Source organism: Taudactylus pleione, unplaced genomic scaffold (genome assembly GCF_031769625.1).
Source record: "Taudactylus pleione unplaced genomic scaffold, aTauple2 ptg000041l, whole genome shotgun sequence".
Taxonomy (NCBI): Eukaryota; Metazoa; Chordata; class Amphibia; order Anura; family Myobatrachidae; genus Taudactylus; species Taudactylus pleione.
Genome location: NW_028284443.1, coordinates 69,233,923 through 69,258,900, shown reverse-complemented (window position 1 = coordinate 69,258,900; position 24,978 = coordinate 69,233,923). Strand labels below are relative to the sequence as shown.

Here is a 24,978-nt window from a genome sequence, read left to right as displayed (position 1 = left end):
AAGAACTGTAGAAAACTTAACAGGTATTATGGGGAAAATACCCTTATCTAGAAACTTCTAGTACCAATGAATTTGGACTATAGATACCGGTATTTTGGAAATTGATTGACACAAGCATTAAGATTTTAGATAGCTATCACAAAGCATTTGAAGGTCATAGACCCCCTGACTGAAAACTATGGGAGTTGGATAGGAGAATTAAAAACGGTATATGGAACAAAATATAAATACTGCATCTTTTGGCTTGTGTCTACATGAAGTGTGAACAAAGTAATATATAATGTTTAGTTACATGGTTTAAAGAACTTCAGCTACTTTTATTTTAGTATTGACATCTCCTTATAATAAGTGGCAGAAATGTGGGGTGTAACCTCAGCAGTTGCCCAGTAACTCTCCACTGTCAGGACTGGTATCGATCTCTAGAGAAGGATAAAGCAGTACACCTGCCATGCAGTGTTTTGATAACAGCTGTCACTGACCCTTATCTTCCATACAATAGGGTATCAAAAGGCTGCAAAAAACACTTTTTCAATTAATCTTTGCAGAGTACAAAGTAAAAAAAAAAAAGTTCTGTTAATAGGGCTAAGGCAAGTTATTTGACAATGGCTAGGGTCAATGAAATACCTAGTTGGGTCACTTGGAGGGTTAGTTAACTCATGTACATATTTCTTTCCATACAATCAAATCTTTACATGTAGTATGGTTTTCTTCAGTCGCAGCAATTTAAAGTGAGTGAGTTTATAAATTGTACTTATACAGACTAGGGGACAATGTAGTAGCATTTTTATGCGGTTGACATACAAGCTGTACCAGTACACACACACACAGTATACCCCACGGTGGAGTGTCAGAGCAAAACTTAATTCTGCATTTGTGCCCCAAGCTTATTTACAGGATTACAGGATGTAGTTTTCAGAGCATAAATCACAATTTATTATGGAAATATCAGACTAAAGTAATCAGATGACTGATATTCTAAATGTAAAGTAGATATGACAGTTAAATGTTTAGAACTTGCCATCCTCATGACGGAGATATTGATTGCCACCGGCATCTCTAGCCAAGGACCAAGCCTCGCCTTCATCATTTTCACAGAACTCTACCATGCTGTTCTTGTCCAGCTGTACCCATGTACCCTCTGAACTGACCACCTGGCACAGAAACAGAAACCACAAGATTCATGGAGATCTTAACCATTTCAATGCATCATGTGATAAACATTAATGGCTGCTGCATGCAATGTTATGAATCGGAGCATAAATGGATATTCCAGCATGACACAGGCTTAAGTTAAGGTATGCAAAGTGATATTTTTAAACAGCACATAAAAGAGCAAACCAGCAAACAAATGGCAAGCATAGCAGGAAACTGTCCTGATTTCAACCAAGGCATCCACATATTCCATGAGTGGATTGAGAAATAGCATGACACACTACACCCTGAGCAAACTTTATGTAGAAAATGACACATTGTCACTGTAAAGAAACAGCGTTAAGACAGACTTTGAGGTTTCTTCCATAAACAAAAGGTGAAAAGGCTTACACCTTTATAAAGCAGCAAGTTAATCAGTACTGTACAGCACACACTTATACCCTTGTTCAACTCATACAATGACTGGGGTCAGTAAATATTCCAAATGCCTTATAGAAATTTAACAAATGCAAGTTTTGCAAATATTAGCACAATGCAAAACCTAACACAAAGGAGAATAAGGAAAGAAAAATTTGCTTTTTTTCTTTTGGTATTAAAATGACAAAAGCTGCATCATTTAAGTCATGAACTGTAGCTATAAGAGTCCATACCTCGCCCACAGCCTTGACTTTGTTTCCCAGTACTAACATTCCAATTGGGATACCTCTTAGGTTTGGGCAGCTTCTGATGTTGTGACCAGAGGGCCCAGTCTTCACTACCTTGTAGAATCCTGGTCCACCCCTAAGAACTGGGACTTCATGTTCTCCCATCGTCATCTCCTGTGCACAATGCACATTGAAGTCTTTCAGTATATCCTCTGCATTTACTACCTGATCCTAGAAAAATAGAAGAGCAGAGTATACCACATTACTGTCCATTGTCCAATCTACATATTTCAAGATACAAAAAAAATTATTCTACATACGTTTTATAAACCAAAAGCAATTTTAAGTTTACCATGGTTTGAGCCGAGATTTCTATTGTAGCAGTATTTTCAGAAGTAGATTGCCCACTTACAGAAACATCAATAGCATTACACACTGTCACTTTATTATTAACTGCATGACACCCTCCCTCCACCCAACACCTACATTAATTGTTATTTGGCTAAAGTAAAATCTTAATATTTTGGGGACCCTCACTGTCTTTCCTCTCCTAGGAAAATTATTGTAGTAGGTGATTCTTTGCAATGTGGCTAATATGCTTGAGCTTAGTGTAAGTAGCCTTCATGCAGAATGGAGCACCTGTTAAATATCAGGAATGTCAGATAATGTCAAACCAAAGTAGAAATCTTACAGTTGTTACTGTTTATTTCAATACAACTTAAGTGTTTGAACGTACACTTAGAAAAAAAAAAATCAATATTACAGATCAAATTCAACTAACCGCTTGGACCCAAATTGCTAAAGGTTGCTTCCTTTCAAGCAAATCTCATACCAATTTATAAAAGTTGCAAAATAGAAATGGGTACAATATTGGTCTATAATCCATATCGGTGAGGCAATGTAGTAGTCCAGTATGAAGCCTGTAGTTCAATAGGTGGGAAAAAAAAGTAGTCCAGTATTTACTATTTCTTTTTTTATATGAAAATCTTCTGCACTGCTAGTTTATGTAAGAATGAGCAAAGGTTAAACGGAAGTCTTGCCAATAGGGATGAAGTAAATAATACAAACATTAAGATCTCTTCTCTATATTAAAAGGAAACTTTAATCTCATTTTCAAATAAATACATCCGCCAAGCAATGTCACATACGCAGATAAAACTCTACTACATGGCGTCAGTCTGTTCTTAGCAGATCAAATAAAAAATTAAGTTGTGGCCTGAGCTTCAGACTATGGGCCTGTTTCTGCTATCTCATTGTGAGTGTGAAAACTCAATGGGATTCCCGCAGCTGTGCGTTTCATGTGGTGTGTGGTTACAGCACCCCCTAAGGCTCCACAGAAAAGAGCAACAGTCATCATTATCATGCAGACATACACCAAGCTATGCTGGGTGCACAGATTCCGTCAGAAAGAAGGGAACACGTGTGTAGCGCGGATAATCACAACTGCGGTCACTGTGCATGTGATTCAGAATCCGGCCCTATGCAGGGATTAACAGACCACACTGTATCCACCTACACTTTACTCCTCAGATACTACATCAGTTTAACAGAATAATTTCCACCTTCAAATGATCTCTTGCATTGGGCTTGTACATTGTCCTTGACTGAAAACATTGCTTCTCTTGTTTTAGTGGACTTCAGCCACACATTGAAAATCAGGGATTTTCAACTCTAGTCCTTAATAACCGGAAAGTGGTCAGTAACTTTCCCACCTGTATCCACATACCAATTGCATGAGAGCTGGAATTGAAAAGCCCTACTTTAAATCATATGGCAGTTTAAGTTTTTTGTTTCCCTATGACACAGTACAATGCCGCTTACTGGATAAAAAAACATTTAATGCACAGATCACTACAGAGTTGTTAAGTGGGGAATAAACAGAATAGGAATTTCTGCTTGTGTTATATAAAACATGGCACAAGGGGATGATCTCACAATGTAACGCCACTAACTAGCCCTCTTATAGTAGGAACATTGTAACTGCAACAGCATGCTCATAATGCATAACTAAGAACTATATTAATAAAAAACAAAAAATGCAAAAAGAAAGATATTTAATGGACATAGATACAGAATTACTGACATAATGCCACAGTGGCATATAGAAAATAAATTTTTCATCAGTTCAAAATATTAGTGCTTTTAACAAATAGCAGGAAAGAGGACATGGAATCTTATCAGCATTCAGTGCTCCTCTTCCCATACTATGCAGATTAAAAGCATATGGATTACTCCCTGTCAGTGTATGAAATTGTTTATAAAAGGTCAAAAATGTCCCATTGTAAAGATTTATAATATCCACTACATTTAAGACTATATTGTGTCTACGTATATTTCTGGGCAAATAAATAACCTCATTAATACTAAAGATCATGTCCTATATCTGAAAGATGCCTACATTTGTCGCATTCATGTGACCAACAAATAAGAGTCAACACCATAATCTATCCCTTATGTTAAACCCGGTGTGCAGGGACAACAATCTATGGACATCAGATGTAAAGTAAGCGGTCAGTGGGAAAAGCAGCAGCCGTTACACACACCACTCTGAAGCAATCAGTGGTGGCAGCAACTATTCTAACAATGAGGGCTCCATTATGAAGTTGGCATGTGTCTAGCATGGCCAAGATGTGCTGGTAAAAGCAGTCAGTAATTACAGGTTACCAAACAATCTGTAACCCCCCTGGATGAGGTAGACAATTAAGCCCATACACAGTAAATACGTTTTTAATATCATTTAAAGTAAAACAAAACAATTCTATTTTAATTCAATTTTAATTCTATGTAGTAAAAAATAAAATTCAAAAAACACCAAAGATCATGCGGCCGGCATTTAAGGCGGAGAATGATAGTCACTGCGACTAAACGCCCATCTTAAGGCACAGTAACCGGCATCTCCCAACTAAGTGCAGGGCAAGCGCGGTCAATTGAATAGCTCCAGGAACTTCTTCCGAATCTATTCAACTTAGCACTGAATTAAATCGCCCTCTGTGTTCTTGCCTTTGCAAATATCGAGATCATGCAATTCATATAGGTATGAGCATCCTAGCTAACAAGCCTGCATCTTGACAGCAAACACTTATGGAAAACTGTGCTCATGTCTTTCAGCCTGTTTAACTCACAAAAAAAACAACATGCTAAAAAGTTCTTACTAGTCACTAAAACGTCATAGAATGTAGGTTAATGTGCAAATACTGTAGTTAAACCAGTACCATTTTAGGCACACTTACACTGCAAGAACATACACCATTATCATCATCCTACTATGATTTCAGCAATATACCCAAGTATTCTTATACTGGAATCAAAAGGGACTAAAGATGCTTAAAACAAACTACATTCTATTAAAACTGGTAATTTCCAGTGTGGAAGCATTCCGGGTCCACTGGTACCATCATCAGAGTATACTACGGGTGAATGACTAATACTGGTATTCCCCTGCTCTTCAGCACCACTAGATCCACTGTAAGTGTTAATCAACAGTAATGAGCTAGTATTAGATTATTACTACAAGGGATGTAACAGAGGATCCAGCAGTTTAGAGACTGTTCAATGGTCCAGGGTCTTGCTGCTTTCACCTTTGCAATATTTCCAGGATCTGCCTCTCTCTCATACTGGAAGCTACTAAAACGTTCATTCATGCCCTCCTGATCGCTCATCTAGGCTACCGCAATCTACTACTCTCTGGTTTTCTGAACTCCTGCCTTACCCCCTTCTCCAGTCTACCTTTCATTCACTCTCTGGTATAGAAAATCAAATCTATATATCTACATTTACATGAATAGACCCAACATGGTTTCATTTCAATTAGGGAATGGTAATTTAAAAATATTCTTCTGTGCCATATATACATATACCAGGAGAGGAGCTCAGCAGAATAACACAGACAAGCAATGGCTTCCGGAACTGTGATGTGACATATGACAGAAATACAAGATTGGTGAGAGCAGGTATAGAGTAACTCACCTGAGGGAAAAAAGCTTTAGAAGTCCAAGATAAAAAGTCCAAGTCCCTGGCTCCATGGCTAGCATAAAAGATATTCTGAGCAACAGAGTTTGAGAGAGAAATATCAACAGAGAAAATGGGGAGGGAGTAGCAAGGTGCATAATATACCATTAATGCAGAAGAATACATAATAAACGACTGAGCACTTTCTGGAATGTACAACATATTTAGTAATGACTCCACAATCACATGAGGAGTGAGGCCAACTGCAAAGCTTGGAAGGGATGTAGTGTGTCATGCCATTCATAGGAGAACGATTGAACAAGGTCCAACAGGAGAATTTTCAAATAATGTAAAGCCTAAAAATGCATGACAATTAGGACAATCACGCAGACTACTGCCATTACAGAGATCTTGCCCTATACAGAATATATGAATAGCACTGAGCATTCTGCCATTTTAGTAATATAAATAATTTCAGTAAAGTGTGTTGTTTTACAAAAAAACCCACAATGGAAGGCCCAAACACGCACACACAATCCCAAGTTACAAAAAGGTTAACAGAAATAAAAAACTCAATCCACAACAAAGTAGAGTTTGCTAAACCATCCTCGGACAAGTGCAACATATTAATTAATTAAAATATGGAATATATGTGCTAAAACAGTAGTTTATATGTGTTATAACCAGTGGCAACAACTGTACCATTTTCTAAAGAGCAGACAAGACTGTCTCATTGGCGCTTTGGAGTTCAGTAAAACCAATGTGTGCCTAACTGCTCTTAAGGTGAGGATTTTTGTTACCCAGTTTTACAATTATTGATACTATTCTTGATTTCATATCTTTCCACACTTGTTTTGATGCTGCACATTTGAAAGAGTTAAAACAGGATCTTTATACTTGTGTTAAACCTTTTCTTTGATTCCCTAAGGGGACACTTCACTATGGGATATAGACAACAATAAAAAACCGCCAAACAGACAAGAAAATAAAACAGTTTCAGGAGTCCAATAAATCCAATGATAAATTATTTTATATACTCTCTAGAATTGTATACACTGCAATTAAGTGATAGAATTCTTTTGTTTTCTCTGACCTTTGGCATATAGAGGCTTTGTTAAATTCTTTAAATAAATCTTTGCTCTTCCCCTCTATAAGCACAATGTGTAGGGAAATTCATTATTTAATATTGGTTATAAGCTTTATACATTTGGCTGTATTAGAGCCTTAAGCCAGTGATTCCAAAAGCTTCATCTATTGGAATATATGGAATGACTTCTTTATTTCCCACCTCACCCTAAAAAATATTTTATAATGTACTTTTTAGAATGTGAGCTCCAACGAGCAGGACTCTCTTCCCTCATATGCTTCTCCTTCCCTCATTTTTACTATCATCTACTCCAAACTCCCCACAAGGGCATCTAACACTTGGTAGCTGACGTCCTACTGCTTATTTTTGTGTGTTATGACTGCTATTGCAGCAATGTATATAAACTATAACCTTATCCTGCATTGTTTTGTACTGCAAGTCACTTTTTGTGTTTGCTCATTTGTTTATGTACTTTGTGAGGCGCTGCGGAACCCTTGTGGTGCCATATAAATAAAGTATAATAATTATAATACTCAGATATGTCTAACGAGATAAAATGTTTATAAGCTTTGTTACAAGTTTAGTCCTTGCCTCATTAAACAAACTGTTCACTTAAAAAAACCCCCCTATAAACATTTCACAGGAGTCTCATGAAAACACAAGGAAACATCAATGTCTGATCCCTCATTATCTCTTCATGCGAGAATCACTCAGAAAGCGACCATCCTCAGGATGGGACCAACGTAAGACTCTGGCATTTCCAGCACTGCTCTCCTGAAGAGATCTCCCGAAACCTCTATAAACAGGAGGAAACTTTAAGAGACCCTGCACAGACCTAAGCTGGGTACACACGGTACAATCTGCACAACCACCAATATCGCTGAATGATTTCCCTTGAACTTTTCTGCAGTGCGGACAAACAATATTGGGTGTGCACACTGGAAGAGATCTATGATAGATATCTTTCAGTGAGCCACATCTCTGAACTTGCAAATCGTGATGAAATCATCCAAGTTGGCCTGCATGTAAGGACAACCATAGATATTGTTATGGTCCATGCGGGAACGCGCATCGTTGGTTGTTCACTGCATAAAAGTGAACGATATGAACGCTTTATGGTTGAACAATATAGTTATCCTTCATAGATATCGTACCGTGTGTACGCACCTTTAGCAGGACCTATATCCAGAGGTTCGACTAGCGGCACCACTTGGGGGACTATTGGTACCTGTCTGAAATTCTGTGTAGAGGTTCACTTGCCGCAGATTCAGAGAATTAGTAGAGGGACAGTTTCCTTTCCGTAACTGCTGGTGAGCTCAGGAAAAGACTGTGCCAGGGAAATAGCCTAGACTGTTTCTGCCAAAACAATGGAGAAAGCTGCAGACACAGGAGAGTCAGCAAAGGGTGGAATGTGTCTGACTGCCCACTGGAGAACCTGGGATGAAATTGAACACATGTATAAAAATCCACTGACAAAGGCCAGTCCTAGACCCTTTTCTCTTTACTAGATACAACCAGTTAAATAGAGAAGACTGATACAGAGCAAATTCAGCAATAACATGCGAATTATAACACTAACTCACTCATAAGCTAAACCATCCCAGTTCTAGAATACTGTATTTCCCTGCAGCTGAGGTTTCAGGAGAAGAGGGGTGGTAACTGCTGTAAATGTGCCTGTCTTTTAGAGGGCTTCAGTTCATGAACTGTTCCCATCAAGGAGACAGTGCTATGCAGTCTACCCCCAGGACCCAGCACAATCTCAGACACAGTCCTCTAAGGGCACTGCTTTGGCTGAGCAATACCCAGTGTTCTCCCAAGAAAATGTTTCCAGCCGGGTGGCATCAAGAAGTAGCCGGGTGGGGGCCTTCGCAATAATAAAATGTTTTAAACCCGGACCTTATAATAATTTCAACTTGAAATAACATTTTATATATTAATTCTCCTCTTATCTTATTAATGGCCCAGTCGTCTGATTATGAAAAAGCTGCAAATTATGTATGATCTCGTCCTTTTTATACAGCTCCCAGATACTGGCCTCACTTGCAGGCTCCCAAAATGCCAGGTGGTAGGCTGTTTCTTGCCGGGTGGTGCACCCGCAAAAAACAGCCTGGGGAGAACAATACCTATTGTGGGGCTCCCTAACTGAGGTTTCCCCCTGATTCTTCTCACTAGATGGCCACAGGAAGCTTGTACTCAACTGACTGCCTCCCATCAGATGGTGAGATGGGTATTACCTTGGATGCCATCTTCGATGAGGAGTCCAAGGTATGCCAGTGGCAGCGCTGTAGTGATCAGTGATGGCGTTGAAACTTAAATAAAATCAAGCTTAAAATAAGTAGAGATGAGCGGTTTGGGTTTACTTGGTTGTGTTCGGATCTCAAAAGTGGCATCTTATTGGCTATCTGGCTTTCACGTGTTATTGATAGCAAATAACATAAATCCGAACTTACACTAATTTGGCTGAAAAGAACTTTGAGAGTCAAAACCGCATCTCAAAAAATAAGGCACAAGAGAAAAAAAAAATGCAAGATGGGACAATACTTGGGGAAATACAAAGGTGTATTTAAAGAGTCAAAGGTTATACTGCAGGGATCGTCTCTATACCCCATGGCGCATAGGATTAACAAAAAAAAAATCACATTATAGAATTACCAATAATGTTATCGTAGTGTGGGCTAGAAAAAAATTCCCCCACTTTGAATCTAGTGATTCTAAATGCATACGTGGTCAACCAAAACTTTTGGAATGATTTTGATATCTGTAAAGAACGATTAACCCCCCTATCTTTTTGGTTTTCTGAAGAAATGCTATTTTATAGCATACATGTAAATGCCTTTTCTTTGAAGGAGACTACTGCTCTACTTTATTTGGTTTACGGATGGTAGGTCTATACTAAAAATGGGAGACAGTGAATAAGTTGACATCAAGTCGACAAGGTTAAAAGATTGACAGTGACTTAGGTCGACAAGATAAAAGGTCAACATTCAAATGGCTGGCACAATTTCATGTTTTTTTTCTGTGCTGACCATTTGAATGTTGACCTAAGTCATGGTCAACATTTTAACCCTCGACCTATTGACTGTCAATCTTCTGGTGTCGGCCTATTTACTGTCTAACTTTTAATGTAGACCTATCAATCTGCACCCAATTTATTTACAGTAGACCAATTTTCGGTTCCTTTTAGCACAGCCCACCTTAACTTTAATTATGTAGACTGTAATCATGTAAATCTAGTCAGATAAATGTTACTCTTGTGACTAAGACAATTTAGAGATGTCATTTAAGTTTATATTCTTTATTTGAAATTATTCTATTCACTGACACAATCTAGCAAATCAGTGCATGTTGTCACTGGGACCCACATCATCACCTTGTAACTATATTGGATTTGTCTTGTATGCAAGGAGTCAGGTTATCCAACACAGCAGCTACAGTATGTAGCAGGAAAAATGTCTGTCACAACATGAAAAGTAAGTGACTGGCGACCAAATCATATGCACTCACACATCGCTCCCATTCACAGCACACTTGTAGCCTACTAACACAATAAACAAACCACTATAAGTAATCATGTGTAACATTTGCTGTGTGCAGTGTTCGCAAATACGCGCTATAGCGCGTATTCTACCCCATATTGGGGACCGGGGACCCACTTTTTTGAAGTCCCCGGGGACGCGCTGCGCTGTGGCCAATCCCTGACAGCTGGCTGCAGCACAGCGCGTCCCCCTGCAGTAACAGACACAACGCTGTCTGTTAGAGCAGCCAATGAGAGTCAGATAGACTCTCATTGGCTGCTGCTGTAGAAAGCCGTGCTGGGATCAAGTGTCTGATCCCAGCATCGGCACAGCGTCCGTGCCTGGCGCTGGGACAGTGTTTGTTCCCAGCGCCGGGTAAGCCACCGCGGCGGGTACCTGGTGGAAGGGACCGCCTGGTCCATTCCACCAGTGGAAGCGGGAGAAGCTTTGCTCTGGGAGCGAGCTGAGCTGCCCGGAAGCCAAGTAGCGGCGGCAATGGTTTGGCACTGGCCGCGAGCTTTGGCTCTCGGTCCAGCAGCCAATAGGAGGCAGACGCGACGAGCCAATCGTGGCTCGCTGCGTCATTGCCCCGCCCACTTGCAGCGTCTTGAATAGACGCTGCTGAGCGGGAACACGATTAGTCCGTCGGCGGAGGGGAGGAGTGAAGACCTCCCGAAGAGAAGAGCGGTGCGGCAACAGTGTCGGCGGCCGCGCAAGAGGCCAGAAGACGGCGCGATCAAGAAGGAAGAGGCGGTGGAAGAAGACTGAAGCTGAGGACCGAAGAGGACTGCGGGGGAGGAAAGCGAAAGAGCTAACGAAGCTCCCCCCCGCAGCCTCTTCCACCGTACCGGTAGGCGGCCTTGGGCCACCGGTCTTTTTTCACTCCTTCCTCGACCACCGTGGGATGAATTCAGGCAATAGGCCTGTGGGTCTCTAGGCGGGCACAAGGCCCGGGCAACATAGGGGGCATTAGGCCCAACTGAAGGTATATGCCCCCCAAATAGGTGTGTGACTTGGGCATTAGGCCCAGGTCACTGGAGGGCCCACGTATTTGCCCTTTAGTGGCTTGGGCCTAATGCCCAGGTCACTCACACCTATTAGGGGGGCAGATACCTTCATTGAACTGCGCACTGCACAGGGGGACCTCTCCAGGGGGCACTGCACAGGGGGACCTCTCCTGGGGGCACTGCACAGGGGGACCTCTCCTGGGGGCACTGCACAGGGGGACCTCTCCTGGGGGCACTGCACAGGGGGACCTCTCCTGGGGGCACTGCACAGGGGGACCTCTCCTGGGGGCACTGCACAGGGGGACCTCTCCTGGGGGCACTGCACAGGGGGACCTCTTCTGGGGGAACTGCACAGGGGGACCTCTCCTGGGGGAACTGCACAGGGGGACCTCTCCTGGGGGAACTGCACAGGGGGACCTCTCCTGGGGGAACTGCACAGGGGGACCTCTCCTGGGGGAACTGCACAGGGGGACCTCTCCTGGGGGAACTGCACAGGGGGACCTCTCCTGGGGGAACTGCACAGGGGGACCTCTCCTGGGGGAACTGCACAGGGGGACCTCTCCTGGGGGAACTGCACAGGGGGACCTCTCCTGGGGGAACTGCACAGGGGGACCTCTCCTGGGGGAACTGCACAGGGGGACCTCTCCTGGGGGAACTGCACAGGGGGACCTCTCCTGGGGGAACTGCACAGGGGGACCTCTCCTGGGGGAACTGCACAGGGGGACCTCTCCTGGGGGAACTGCACAGGGGGACCTCTCCTGGGGGAACTGCACAGGGGGACCTCTCCTGGGGGAACTGCACAGGGGGACCTCTCCTGGGGGAACTGCACAGGGGGACCTCTCCTGGGGGAACTGCACAGGGGGACCTCTCCTGGGGGAACTGCACAGGGGGACCTCTCCTGGGGGAACTGCACAGGGGGACCTCTCCTGGGGGAACTGCACAGGGGGACCTCTCCTGGGGGAACTGCACAGGGGGACCTCTCCTGGGGGAACTGCACAGGGGGACCTCTCCTGGGGGAACTGCATTTTAGGGGCATGTGGGGATGTGTGGTGGCATGTGGGGAGGTCTGAGGCATATGGGGAGCTCTAAAGCATAAATTATGATGGGACCCAGAAATGGTCAGGCAGGACCCCATTTTTTTAAAGTGGTGGGTCCCTGGGACCCACAAATTTTGGCGCTCACCGCGATCACTGTGTGTGTTGCAGCTGTATACACCTCTGCATGAAAGTGGTCATCTTCTGGGCAGGTAATAGACTATGAACATCCCATGCAAAGGCAGGAGCATGCTCACTGTGTTCTGGAGATATTTTCTGTGACATCAAACTACAGGAAGCCTGCCAGCTTTCAGCCATTGGCTCTAAGTGATCATGAGATCGGTATAACAAGATCTTCAGCCTGCGCCAAAATTTATTTAAAATAATGACATAAGGTGCATACACACGTAACAATTTTTTGAACGATTTAACTATAACTACATCGTTATCGCTCAATTGTCTGAGTTCTAATCGTTCATAAAATCGTTGGTAACAAAATCGTTGTGTGTGTATGCAGCTTAAGGCATAAGTGGAAAGTCCAAGTGAGAGTACCAAGTTTTTTATACTTGGTTTTACTCAGTCTGTATTATTAATTACATACTAGGTACCCTGTAAAGTAAACAAAAAAAAAAAAAAAGGAATGAATCCCCAGGCTTTTACTACAAAGGCCTCCCCCCCACCAAAAAAAAAAAAAAAATCAGAATATGAATCAAACTGAAAATCAAATATTGCATGAAATTGGTCAATTCCATGAAATATAGATCACATTACATGAAAATGAAATTGTATCACGGCATTTTCTTTCTACTGATGAACTTAATGTCACAGTGACTTCAGATGATGTAGTTGAATATGATTAAAAAGAGTTACCCAGGTGATATCAAGGACATCAGCGATGGTGAATACCTGATTCAGAGGCGCTCGCTATTTGCGAGTGCACGCACTGAATCAGGGCGGGGAGGAATTTTTTTTTTTCCTGTCCGCTCGCAAAGCTGTGGGTGCCCACCGACAGCTTGTGCGAGCAGGCAGGAGATGGTCGCGATTATCGTGACCATCGAGTATGCGAGAAGACCCTGTGATAGGGTCTCCGGTCTTGCAAGCCCGAGTGGACTTCCTGTTCTAATAGAACAGGAAGTCCACTACTGGCATCACGAGAGAAGGAACGCCAGTCCCCCTCCTCACCTACAAAACGGGGCGAGCTGTCGATCAACATCAACAGCCGCCCCGTTTTGTTGCGAGCCCCTGAGCGATTGATTTCTCACTCACTATGGGGCTCGCACGCTGCATGTACGCACTGGGCCACCATCTACCCGCTTGCGAGCGGGTCTGAATCAGGCCCTTAGTGAGCACAATGGAGCAAACTGGCAGCAACTGGAAATGGCCATCATCACCAGATGAAATAATTTATACATGTTCACAGTTAATCAGGAAGATAAACAGGTCTACATTGATTAATTCACATATATTCCACAGGTTTGAGCAATATGTATCAGAGCCCTATGACTGGGGACAGAAATGTAACATGAGTCACATTCGTATGTAACATGAGCCGCATGTCCAAACTGATTTTAAGTATAGTTTGGTTAACATTCAGTTTTTTTTGTGTGTCAATCATAAGTTTAGGGTCTTCTAAGAGTATAGTATAACAATCATATTGTAAAAATAATTAGGAGAGCAGTTTTAAATAAATATACAAGTCCCCTCAGTTCCTATATCCATTCTGTAACAGTCACAAATATAAACTATAAAATGTAACTAAATTTTTTTCTCCTTCTAAGCAATCATTATGACTAACTACCCCATAAATTATTGTCATATTTTTAAAATGTTGAATTTCAGCTTCATTTTTGTGTGCGGTGCATTTAAATTCTAAAAATTAACATGAAATGTTATGCGAATCACATGGAATGACCCAAAAGTAACTTACAGCCACAGATTACATTTGGCATTACTGTGTTGTGCCATTTGCTGAATCTAGAATTGAAGAAATCACTGTGCTTGGCAAGCCTTGTTTTGCATTACTAGCTAGTAGTCTTGACTACAGTAGATATAGTCAGGCTGCTGGTCTGTTATATCCATCAAACTGAACCTGTACTGCTGCTTTGAAGACCAAATAACATTTTAAAGCGAAATGCTACTGACAGTCAATATTTTCATCTATCCACATGATGAACTAGCATATGACAAACAGCGCCACGCTTTCTAAACCCCCAAAGACTAACAATTACTCAAATGTTTAGGGTTCTTATTAAAGTCAATAATTCCCCTACAGAAAGTAATAGCCGCACCAGGAAGATATTGGTATCAACCCCTTCTTATTTGTAATAAACAAATCCACCATATGTATTAATGATCTCTTATCATTTGAATAGTGTACTCTAAAAATAGAACAGCAGTTCAAAGGAAAAACAAGAAATGTATTCCTCATAACGTTCTACAAAACATTGCAGTTGGTATAATTCAAATTTCTGTACTGATATAAATAAAAAAAAATATTTTCACACTCAAAATAAGGTGAAGGAGGAGATGCATCAAACCTTTTAAAAAGGACAGGTGGAGAAGTTGTCCAAACCAATCAGCTTGGTGCTACCATTTTATTATAACTATAAATTGTGGCACATTTTCAGAAGATCTTTAAATATAAATGTTCATGCTTAACAAGAGCAGGTACTGTGAGACCCCCACTGTGGTGCCACTTCCTCCCTCCCTAATAGGGACACTTGCAGAAATGGTCTGTATACAATATCTGCTCATGCAATCTACAGCTCAACTACTTGCACTCTTTATATTTTAGTTGAACATTTGCACAGTATAGCACAGAAACCAATTAGTCACATTTACTTGAAATTTCTGACTAATAAAATACATATGAAGCGCATTTGATAAACATTTTGAAAACATGCTGCAACCACTAAAAAGAAAATCTATAAAAAAATGACAGCAATGTAAGGCCAATAAAAACCCAGATGGGCATGGAAACACTATGAACAATGGCCATTTCTATGCAATAACACATGAAACCACTTTTAAAGAGGCCAGTGGGTATGGGCACTAGATAAAGCCAATTGCTGAATGTTGCTATACTTCAGTGTAAATGTTGCTCCTAAACTTAGTGAGTGAACCCTATGGCCTTTAGAAATATAGATGCACAAGACAATATAACAACATAAAAGGAAGAAATATGCAGCCTTATACTCATGTACATGTGCAGTTGAGTGAAAAGCAAGAATTATAACTCATAGTTTTTAATTCAATGATTGGATCATATGTCGGAATATTATCTTCAAGGCAGGAACAGGTTTCAATAAAATGGATATCTGTGCATCACTCAAAATACATGTATATAGGTAATCTATTCTTAGATACAAAGTGAAATAAGTAGTCAGAAAGTGTGCTATAGCCATGTATTATGAGATTACACCTGCAATGTAAACATTAGTACCTCTCTGATAAGGGGTGCCTTGTACTTACATCAACAGGTGCCAGCAGACTCTTGCCAAGATGCTGATTAAATGACAGGCACCAAGCTTCATTGTAACCATTCATGTTAGGAACATACTTCTTTATTGTCTCATCATTCAGTCTTAGCCACACCCCATCATCATTGTGGATCTAGATGGGAAACAAGCAACAATAACGAGCCATGCTCTCCTGTAACGGCTTCTGTGCTAGAAAGGCATAAATCACCCATTCTACAAATCACTGGTAAGGCCTGATGCCCAACTGTGGGTATTAAAATACAACTTGTAATGCAATATTACAGGTGAAGGCAGGAGGCAGTGATAAAAGTTATGTGCGGGTATGTGGATATGGCAGGGGGTACTATTTAAGTAGGTGTAAGGTGCAACAGGTCAGGACAAAGCAGCAAGCAGAACCAAGTGTCTACAGTCAGGGGAACACTAGAATAGGCATACACTCCTAGAAAGGACAAAACCATTTTATTTGCAAAATAAAACAGCATTATAACCTACAAGAATAGAAAATATGTCATACTATACAATGTTTTATCTGGAAATACATTTGTCTACTCTAGATTTAATCATGAGTATTCAGTTACAGTGACCCAGTGATGTGTCTTAGATCTTGGAAACTAAATATGTAGACCCCTCCCCACTTGAGAACAAATAATTCTTTCATACTAAATATTGTGATAGCATTGTTACACAGAAAAACAAGAAGTATTTACACATTAAATACGCTTATCTGTGCTGATTAAATAAATCAAATGGATGATTATGTAATCAGCTAGGACAGGGATGAAAATTAAATGTCCTTAGATGTCTAAGGAATTACCTCATCAACAAAAGCGATGGTTCCATTGACTTTCACTATGCCTATCTGCTCACTTTGAAGGGAGGGGTGGCTACGAATACGGAGCCCTGCACTGTCCTTGGCCACAAATTTGCGAACCTATGAAGCAGAAGTAGACAGAAGGAAAAGAAAACCTAACGTAAGCTCCCGATCACAAGAAAAACAAAGACTGAAATTATCACAAGGCCAAACATTAGTGTGAAATGGTTAGGAAAAAGGGTACAGGTTGTTGCTAGTTTCCCGAAACATGCAAAATCTGTAAAAAATAAATATAAATTTAAAATTAAGATTTGAAACTCACGTTACCAAAACCCTTATCCATTCTCTCATTATAGCCAATCTTGATTACTGCAACCTCCTGCTACATAGCTTTCCCATTTACAATCTGTCCTAATGCTGTTACAAAACGGATAGTCCTTTTAGAAAAACCCTGCACCGACTTCCCCATTATCTCCAGTAGTCCGCGGAAGCTACTCACACTCAACCTTCAACAACGCTTTCCTTCCGCACAACACTTCGCTCATCATAAAACACTCTCTGAGGCTTCTGTATCCATAGCCACGCCTTTCCCCTGGTGTACAAGTGTGTCTATTAGACACAAAAATCCTGTTGGTGCAGATTCTAAAACACGTCGTGTTAGGTGCAGATTCTGTCAAAGTATGGTCTCCAATTTTAGCGATGAAGATTGAGTTTTCAACCAGTTATGCGACACTCCCATAGTACACCTATCAAGACATTGCATCTCCTAGTCACTGCCCAGGAACACCCAATACACTTCTGAGACCGTGCGTCTCATTCTCTACTGAGACTCAGCGCACATACACAGGGGGACGCAAGTGCGGTGCAACTTTATAGCTACCTAATGCGTAGTTCAAAAACATTGACCATTTGTGCGAATATTGCCATTGCGTGCGACTCAGAACCAGGACCTCTCTCTTTTTAGATCTAGGTGCCTCTGGCCCACTCCTACAATAAACACAACCACTGCCACCTGCAAGACTTCCTCTGCCTCTTTCTCAATTAACTCTCTAAACTGCCTGACTGGACTCCAGCTCAAATTTCACTCTTTAAAGCATCCTGTCAAAGTCCACCCTTTTCACTTTAGCTTATGATACTGTACTCTCACACCAGACACTATTCGCTCAGAGTCCAACTAACTCTTATGGTCTAAGTGTCATCCTCTCTATCTAGGCAGGAAGCTCACAAGCAGGGCCCTTTCTCCTGTTTTATGTATACGTCTTTATACAAGTATATTTGCATGTACTTGTTCTGATCTTGTGTTTTGTACAAATTGCTATTCTGACTTTATAGAAAAGTGGTGCCTTACATACAAACGATGATGATGGTGATGTAAAAGCATACCACTTTCCATACAAGCGTCTTCTCAATAGCGAATAAATCCCATGTGAAAGTCCAGTGAATTTTACAAATGGAAATATAGAAACCTTTAAAGCCAGCTACTTTATTTAGAGTTTTTATTGCATGGTTACATTAATATGATCTTGTCCCAACAAGTTTCCTATATTTTAAAATACTTCCAGTTTGTCTATCTCCTAACTCCACTGAAGGACAGACCAGAAAAGTTTTACACAAAAGAATAAAATAATGAATAATTAAAAAAATTTATAAATGGATAGTCTCTTTGCTCCCCTTGAAAATATTTTCCGCACATGCTTCCTTTTAATTTTCTCCAAGACAGATGTGGAAATTTTACAACATACCCACAGTGAGTATATCAGAATTTAACAGAGCATACGTGGGTATTGTAAGTGTGCGGTGTGTATAACAAGATTTTCTTTGGAATCAACTCATGTCTGCTTATGACCTTGGATAAGTAACAATGTCTTCATTTGCCCTGCAAATCAAATACTAGGATTGCAAGTCTGATAAAGGCAGGGAAGGGTATCTGAAATATTCTGTGTGTAGAAACATCCCAAGTTAGCGACCAAAATGGAACATATTTTAATTAGAATAAAAAGCTTTGGATGTCATAAAATGTAAAGAAAAAAATATTTAAATATTGTACAAATGTAAAAAAAAGAAATATATACACTAACCTTATTGGGTTGAGGCTCTGCTTTTTGTTTTACTAACTGAGTCCCAGGGGGTATCATCCCTTTAGGTGGGTCCTTTACCTTGACTTCTAAACCAGCATCTATATAAACATAAAATAAATCATAAAACAGAAGTGGAGACTTTAATCAACCTAATCGCTACCTTATACGTTACATAAACAAACAATGGGTCAAATATATAAAGTTTCAAATGATAGAATCAGAGAAAACCCAGTATTTTTATGTTTACATTACATCTTGTTCCCTGAAATCATTGTGGGATGGGATGGGGTGGGATGGACGGAGCACTGGAACTTTGAGGTACAGAGGCACAGCCAGAAGTGTGGCCACTATAAGAAATTCTACACAAAGCCTGAACTCCTCTCCCTTTATGGCACCTAGAATACAGGGAGGCCAGTTATTATCCTAATGAAGCCTCACAGAACAGAGAAAAGAAACGAGAGGAAGAAAGGAAAAGCAACATCCTATGACAACATTACACTGAGTAAATTAATAAAAATAGGTACAAAAGCATAGAAAATGAGAAACTTAGCAAATGTATGGACAAAGGACATGGTGGCTGAATGACATAACTGCTCAGTCGAGGCTCTGTACTTTACCTCCAAGGAGGCACTCACTGATCTGATAGAATGTGCCCTTTCTAGCAATAGCTCCTCAAATGTAGAAATCAGAAGCCAAAAGGGGAACCAGTTTTCCAATACTCTATTAAAATAGCCCTATCAAGATCCAGTAAGAGAAGGAAACCCTCCTCTTCCAAAGACTGACCACAACTTAAAGCCAGCATCACAATATTCTGATTTAAGTGGAAACTGGATACCACCCCAGACTGATAGGAGGTTCATCTTAAACAGCATCTCTTTCTTCATGAAAAATGAGAAGGATACCTACATGTCAGAGCCACCAAGCACATACTGTAGGCACTGTATAGAACATTTTTCCATGAAAAAAACTGTAGCTCCATCAAATTCAACCGTTCAAAAGGAGGATGTTACACAGCTGTTAAAACTAGGTTCAGATTGGAGGACAGCATAAAGATTGAACATGGCTTTGCAGCCTTGAGTATGGTCTCGACAACACTGTCACAAATACCTATAAGTTAAAAAAAAAAAATGCCTTCAACAGCTACTAAAGATGCGCTAAACCTTGATGTAGAAATGGTCCCTGACTAAACAGATCTCATCTTAAGGCGCATATCCACTACACGATAAAAATGAACAATTGCGACATCGTTATCGTTCATTAATCGTGCAGTGAATATGCCGGCAACGACCAGCGATGCGCGCACCCGCTGGTCGTTGTTGGCATCTGTCATCGCCTGAACATGCAGGCCAACCTGCTGAAATCGACAGGTTGTGCATGTTCGGAGATGAGGGAGGGTGTCTGACACATCGTTCAGTGTGGGCACAATACCCACTGCACAGTATGATGAACGATTAGGAGGTTGTAATCGTAGAGTCGTTCTACACTCGTGTAGTGGATATGCACCTTAAGAGGAAGATGTCATGCCTGGCCTGCTGCAATCTTTAATATATATGTATGCCATAACCTTCCTTGCCAGTCCTGTGCCACCAGAATTAAATGCAAGAAACCTAACACTTACCTAGGCAACATAATATAAGAGGATCCTACTCCTAAAACGATTTCAAAATTTGTGCACAATTCCTACCTACTTTATACCTTTTGGTTCCAGTGTCTCCCAAAAAGATGAAAGGGAAAGGTAAGTTAGTCATTGTAAGTAGTGCAATATTATCACACTACCACAAGACATTTTAAACGTTTGTCACTTTAAATTTTTTTGTCAGAGATGGTTATGCAAACATTAGTGTGGAATGAGATTTGGTTGATGGTCGTACCGATGGGGTATACAAAGGAGAGGAGTGTGTATTGGTGAGGAGTAGTATGTCAAGATAATCTACAAGGTGTCATCAAGTGGTTTCAGATAATATAATCTAAAAAAAATATATAGAATTATATATATTCTGTACCTATTTCTATTCCATCTATGGTGACGTGTATTGTGTAAAGTCCAACAGCTCCAGGAGTCCAGTTTGCACAGTAAGTGCCATCGTTGTTGACTCTTATTAACATGTTTTCACTTGGCCTAAAAGTAAGATAACAAATAATGGAGACTACATGAATTTCATTTTTTCTGCTACTGATGGGATTATTTTAACCAATCTAAATAATCTGAGATGGTGAGGTAACGGAGAACAGAATTGTATGAAACACTGGGGTATATATACTAAAGTGCAGGTTTTTAGAAGTGGAGATGATGCCCATAGCAACCAATCAGATTCTAGCTATTAACATTTATCAAGCACCTTCTAGAAGGTAATGGTTGCTATGAGCAACATCTACACTTCTAAACACCTGCACTTTAGTATATATACACCAATGAGTGCTAACAAAGTGGTTTTGGCAACACATCACAAATAAAGGTAGCCACTATATTAGAAAAACATAAAATCACTAGGGCATTAAATAAATTCTACTCTAATCAGTACTGAGAGCTCTTCAATGTATTAGTAGAAATTTAATAATACTTTATCTATCCTTATTCTTAATAAACCAATTATGAACATTGGTTACCAAGTCTGGATACATTTTACTAACAATAAAAAGCCACACGAGTTTTATATGATACTAGCTGATGTACCTGGTTTCGCTCAGGTAGACCGATATTTTCATTTGCTACAATCTTAACTTAGTTTTTTTATGCCTCTGGTGTAAAGGGGCGTGGCAACTCCAGAGGCGGGGCTGCAGTGCAGTCCAATATTCCAATAGGGGAGCAACGCCAACTGTCACCACAAATTCTGCCAATCATCAATAGCAGTTGGTGTGGCTCCTCTATTTGAAAAACAGGATTTTGGTACTTACCGATAAATCCCTTTCTCCGATTCCACAGGGGACACTGGAGTTCAAGACAGTGGGCTATAGACGGTGGTAGAGTAGAGCCTGGCACTTTAAATAATTTAGAAGTGTGATTGGCTCCTCCCCCTCTATGCCCCATCAGCCCCAGTTTAAGAACTGAGCCCGAGAGGAGACGGAGGACAACAGGAAAACGAGGAGAAGGAGAAGACCACAGAACGGAACAATACCGACTGAAGGAGAACAGAGGAAACCACTGCAGGGAACACATGCAGTCACACAACTATATAAAGACCCACAACAGGCAGGTACGCCGCGCCGGGCGGGCGTCCAGTGTCCCCTGTGGAATCGGAGAAAGGGATTTATCGGTAAGTACCAAAATCCTGTTTTCTCCTTCATCCACTAGGGGACACTGGAGTTCAAGACAGTGGGGACGTCCCAAAGCCAACCTCCCGGGTGGGAAGCGCGGAGAACATGCCGACCCTTCGGGCAACCGAACCGGGACCGCATAGAACCGGAGGTTCAACGGAAGGCAAGAGCTGAGAATCAAGTGTCGTGAGCCAGTAGACAACCAGAACTCCGTGCGGAACAGACACAGAATACCACAACGTACAGTAATCGAATGGAATAAGCGGCTAGCAAGAAAACACCCTCAGATGAGAAGCATCAGAACACTGTAAACTCAGCTGAAAACAGACCAAGCCAGACTGTTGGGAGCAGAGAACTCCTACCCGAATCCATAGGAGAAGGGCAGTAACCCGAGAAGAAACCTCGAGGAAACCGTACCAGAGTCGGAAACAGGAAGCTGCCACATTTTGCAGATAGCAGAATACCAGCACTGCTGGACATAACTCATATAGATAGAAGTATAACGATACCAATCTACAAAAACAGAGAGTCCACAGACTCCTCACAAAGAGTATACAGGGAGGTAAAAGTCAAGGCCGCACAGTCGCCCTTAACCCTTCTGGAAGTCCAAGTACTACAAAGTTGTTAACCAGCGGAAGGATGAGACCATAGAAATCTCCAACGAGTGGAGATCACCCTGGGCATGAGGCGGCTTCGAGAGGATTGAGATTACAATACCTTTCAGAGGGTCAGACCGCAGTACAACCCATTCTGAGAACAGGAATAAACCAGCAACTGAAACCCTGACGCTAAAGAGAAAACAACGGACAACTTCCAACATGATGGAAGTGCATAGGCAGTAGTAACTGCTGGCCTGAACATAGCATGAGAAAAACCGGGAAGATACCAGTCAGGTACCTGTCAGTATGATAAAATATCAACAGCTACTGAACAGGAAACCCACCAGGCCCCCTGAGTGGAACATAGTGACTGTCACACTTCTATGTAAATATGTGCAATAGCACCAGAGATGTGCTTTGGTCCATAACGCCAACAGATTCTAGTAGAATTGGTTCTCAATGTTGTAACTATGCACCCACACTCCAGGAAAATTCTAAAGTGTAGAGCCAACTGATTAAAAGAGGGGATGGCTGCTAGGAGGCAGTAAGGGAGAAGAACTCTATGTATGTCAGTTTACATGAAATAGGAGCCTCTACCGAGGCATTAGTGGGTAAGCTCTCACCTGTGAGCGACCAGAAGCCCTCTGGCCCGAAATGTAGAATGTCACTGACCTGTTGTATCGCAAAGCAACCCGCCACATTAGGAATAGAGAGTAGCTTCAGTGGGCTAAGACCAATGCCCTACAGCACGTACTTCAGTCTGGAGATGTGCAGTAGAAAATACTGTGGAAACTAGCAGAATGTTAGTGGAGACAAGAAGGTCGTAAAACAGGACTCTATACCTGAGCCTGTTCCATTAGAGACGTGTATCTGTAGATTATACTTATACCCCAAAAACGGTCTGCTAGTTTAAGTATCCTTACATAAATATTTACAATGTGTATTATGCCCACCAATCTAATATAACCCAGGTCTGTCCCTGCCTAAATCGGTAGGTGGCCCTTGGCCTTCAAGATATGAATTGTACCTAAGGGCCCTTTAGACTCATTCTATTGAGATATACGACAATAATATGGAGTATCGGAATCGATACTGAGAAGGGTACCTGTACTTAGACATAGAACTCGTTAGTTATCCCAAGCAAAGAAGGGAGATAGCAGTAGTGATAACCCCAGTAGGGTTAAACAGAAAACAGGTTTTTGTTTCCCAATTATTAGGAAATATACATACAAGGAATGGGCGTCTTACCAGTTTGCTACCAAGTGCATCACTGTAATGATAATAGGTCCCCCGAAACGGGGCGCCATAGATATAGACTAACATGAACCGAGCTATATAAGTATATATCCTTATATACATGTGACATGGCTAGGGTCCATACTAGAAGCAATGCCTTAGGGAATTGTGACTATCACTATGTAAGCTGCAGCACATGACTTTAGATTATAGAGCCACCATATAATATGTATGGATATAGCCTACAGCTTCTGGTAATCCCTGGCGGCTTCCCATGCGTGGTATTATAGGTAACCTAATGCTTGTGGAAGTATAGGCCTCCTACACATATACATGTATATACACACAACCCAATCCCCCGGGAGAGATCGTGTTAAGCGGAGTTATTGTACCATCTACCGCATCAGGAGTCCAGCCTCCAATCGCAGCCTTCTATCAATATGCTAGGTATCAGACATAAAACTGACAACAACAGATCCTACCCCTGCTCTTATGGTAAGGATAAGAAGCGATATCCACATATGCATATGCATACCTACATACAAATTTAGTAGGTGACAATAATATTGTAAAATTAGAACATGAGCAAAAATTAAAGCCATGGAAGGAACTGAGCCCAAGGACAAAATTCACTCCAGCATGTATATGTTCTACTGCAGGGCTAGTATAAAATACAATATACATATTACATATATATACACACACACATATACATACCATACACGTGGCTTACCCCCACGCAGGGGAACTGCTCATGTACCGCGTGTGGCCGTCACTCTGCTACTGCGCAGGGGCAGGGTATGTTAGCTGCGTGCTGTCCCAGACTGGTTTCAATCCTGGGACCCTTCTGTTACAGGTGTACTCGCCTTAGCAGGTGAGCCATTTTAGCGCCAGATTAACCCATTTTTCGAAGTGGGAATCAAAAAGACCACCTCAGTGCTGTGAGGCAGCAATGCCACGTTATTAACCTCTTCCTGTATGTGCTGCCGAAGGGAACACATGAGAAATAAATAGATGCACATATGCATACCTTCTAAGGTAAGCACAGAAAGCTGGTGAAAGGTTTTAAGACCAGCCTATAATGTAGTATATGTAGTAATGTAGTATATGTGCTGCCACATATATGCATGGGA

The 24,978-nt window shown here is 41.4% G+C and overlaps 1 protein-coding gene across 11 annotated transcripts in view; it reads right to left on the bottom strand.

Moving 5' to 3' along the window:
• Nucleotides 1-24,978, bottom strand: part of MYCBP2 (MYC binding protein 2) — a 339,358-nt gene that overhangs the window by 81,835 nt on the left and 232,545 nt on the right. For 6 of the 11 annotated variants that reach the window (XM_088459230.1, XM_088459176.1, XM_088459189.1 and 3 more), the window contains 7 exons: nt 20,759-20,874; nt 18,756-18,853; nt 16,681-16,797; nt 15,859-15,999; nt 5,763-5,837; nt 1,803-2,027; nt 1,019-1,151 (listed from right to left, as the gene is read on the bottom strand). In XM_088459230.1, coding sequence (XP_088315356.1) covers nt 1,019-1,151; nt 1,803-2,027; nt 5,763-5,837; nt 15,859-15,999; nt 16,681-16,797; nt 18,756-18,853; nt 20,759-20,874 — 905 coding nt within the window. The remainder of the gene's footprint in view (nt 1-1,018; nt 1,152-1,802; nt 2,028-5,762; nt 5,838-15,858; nt 16,000-16,680; nt 16,798-18,755; nt 18,854-20,758; nt 20,875-24,978) is intronic. The other 5 variants (XM_088459197.1, XM_088459212.1, XM_088459236.1 and 2 more) reach the window with 3 other exon arrangements.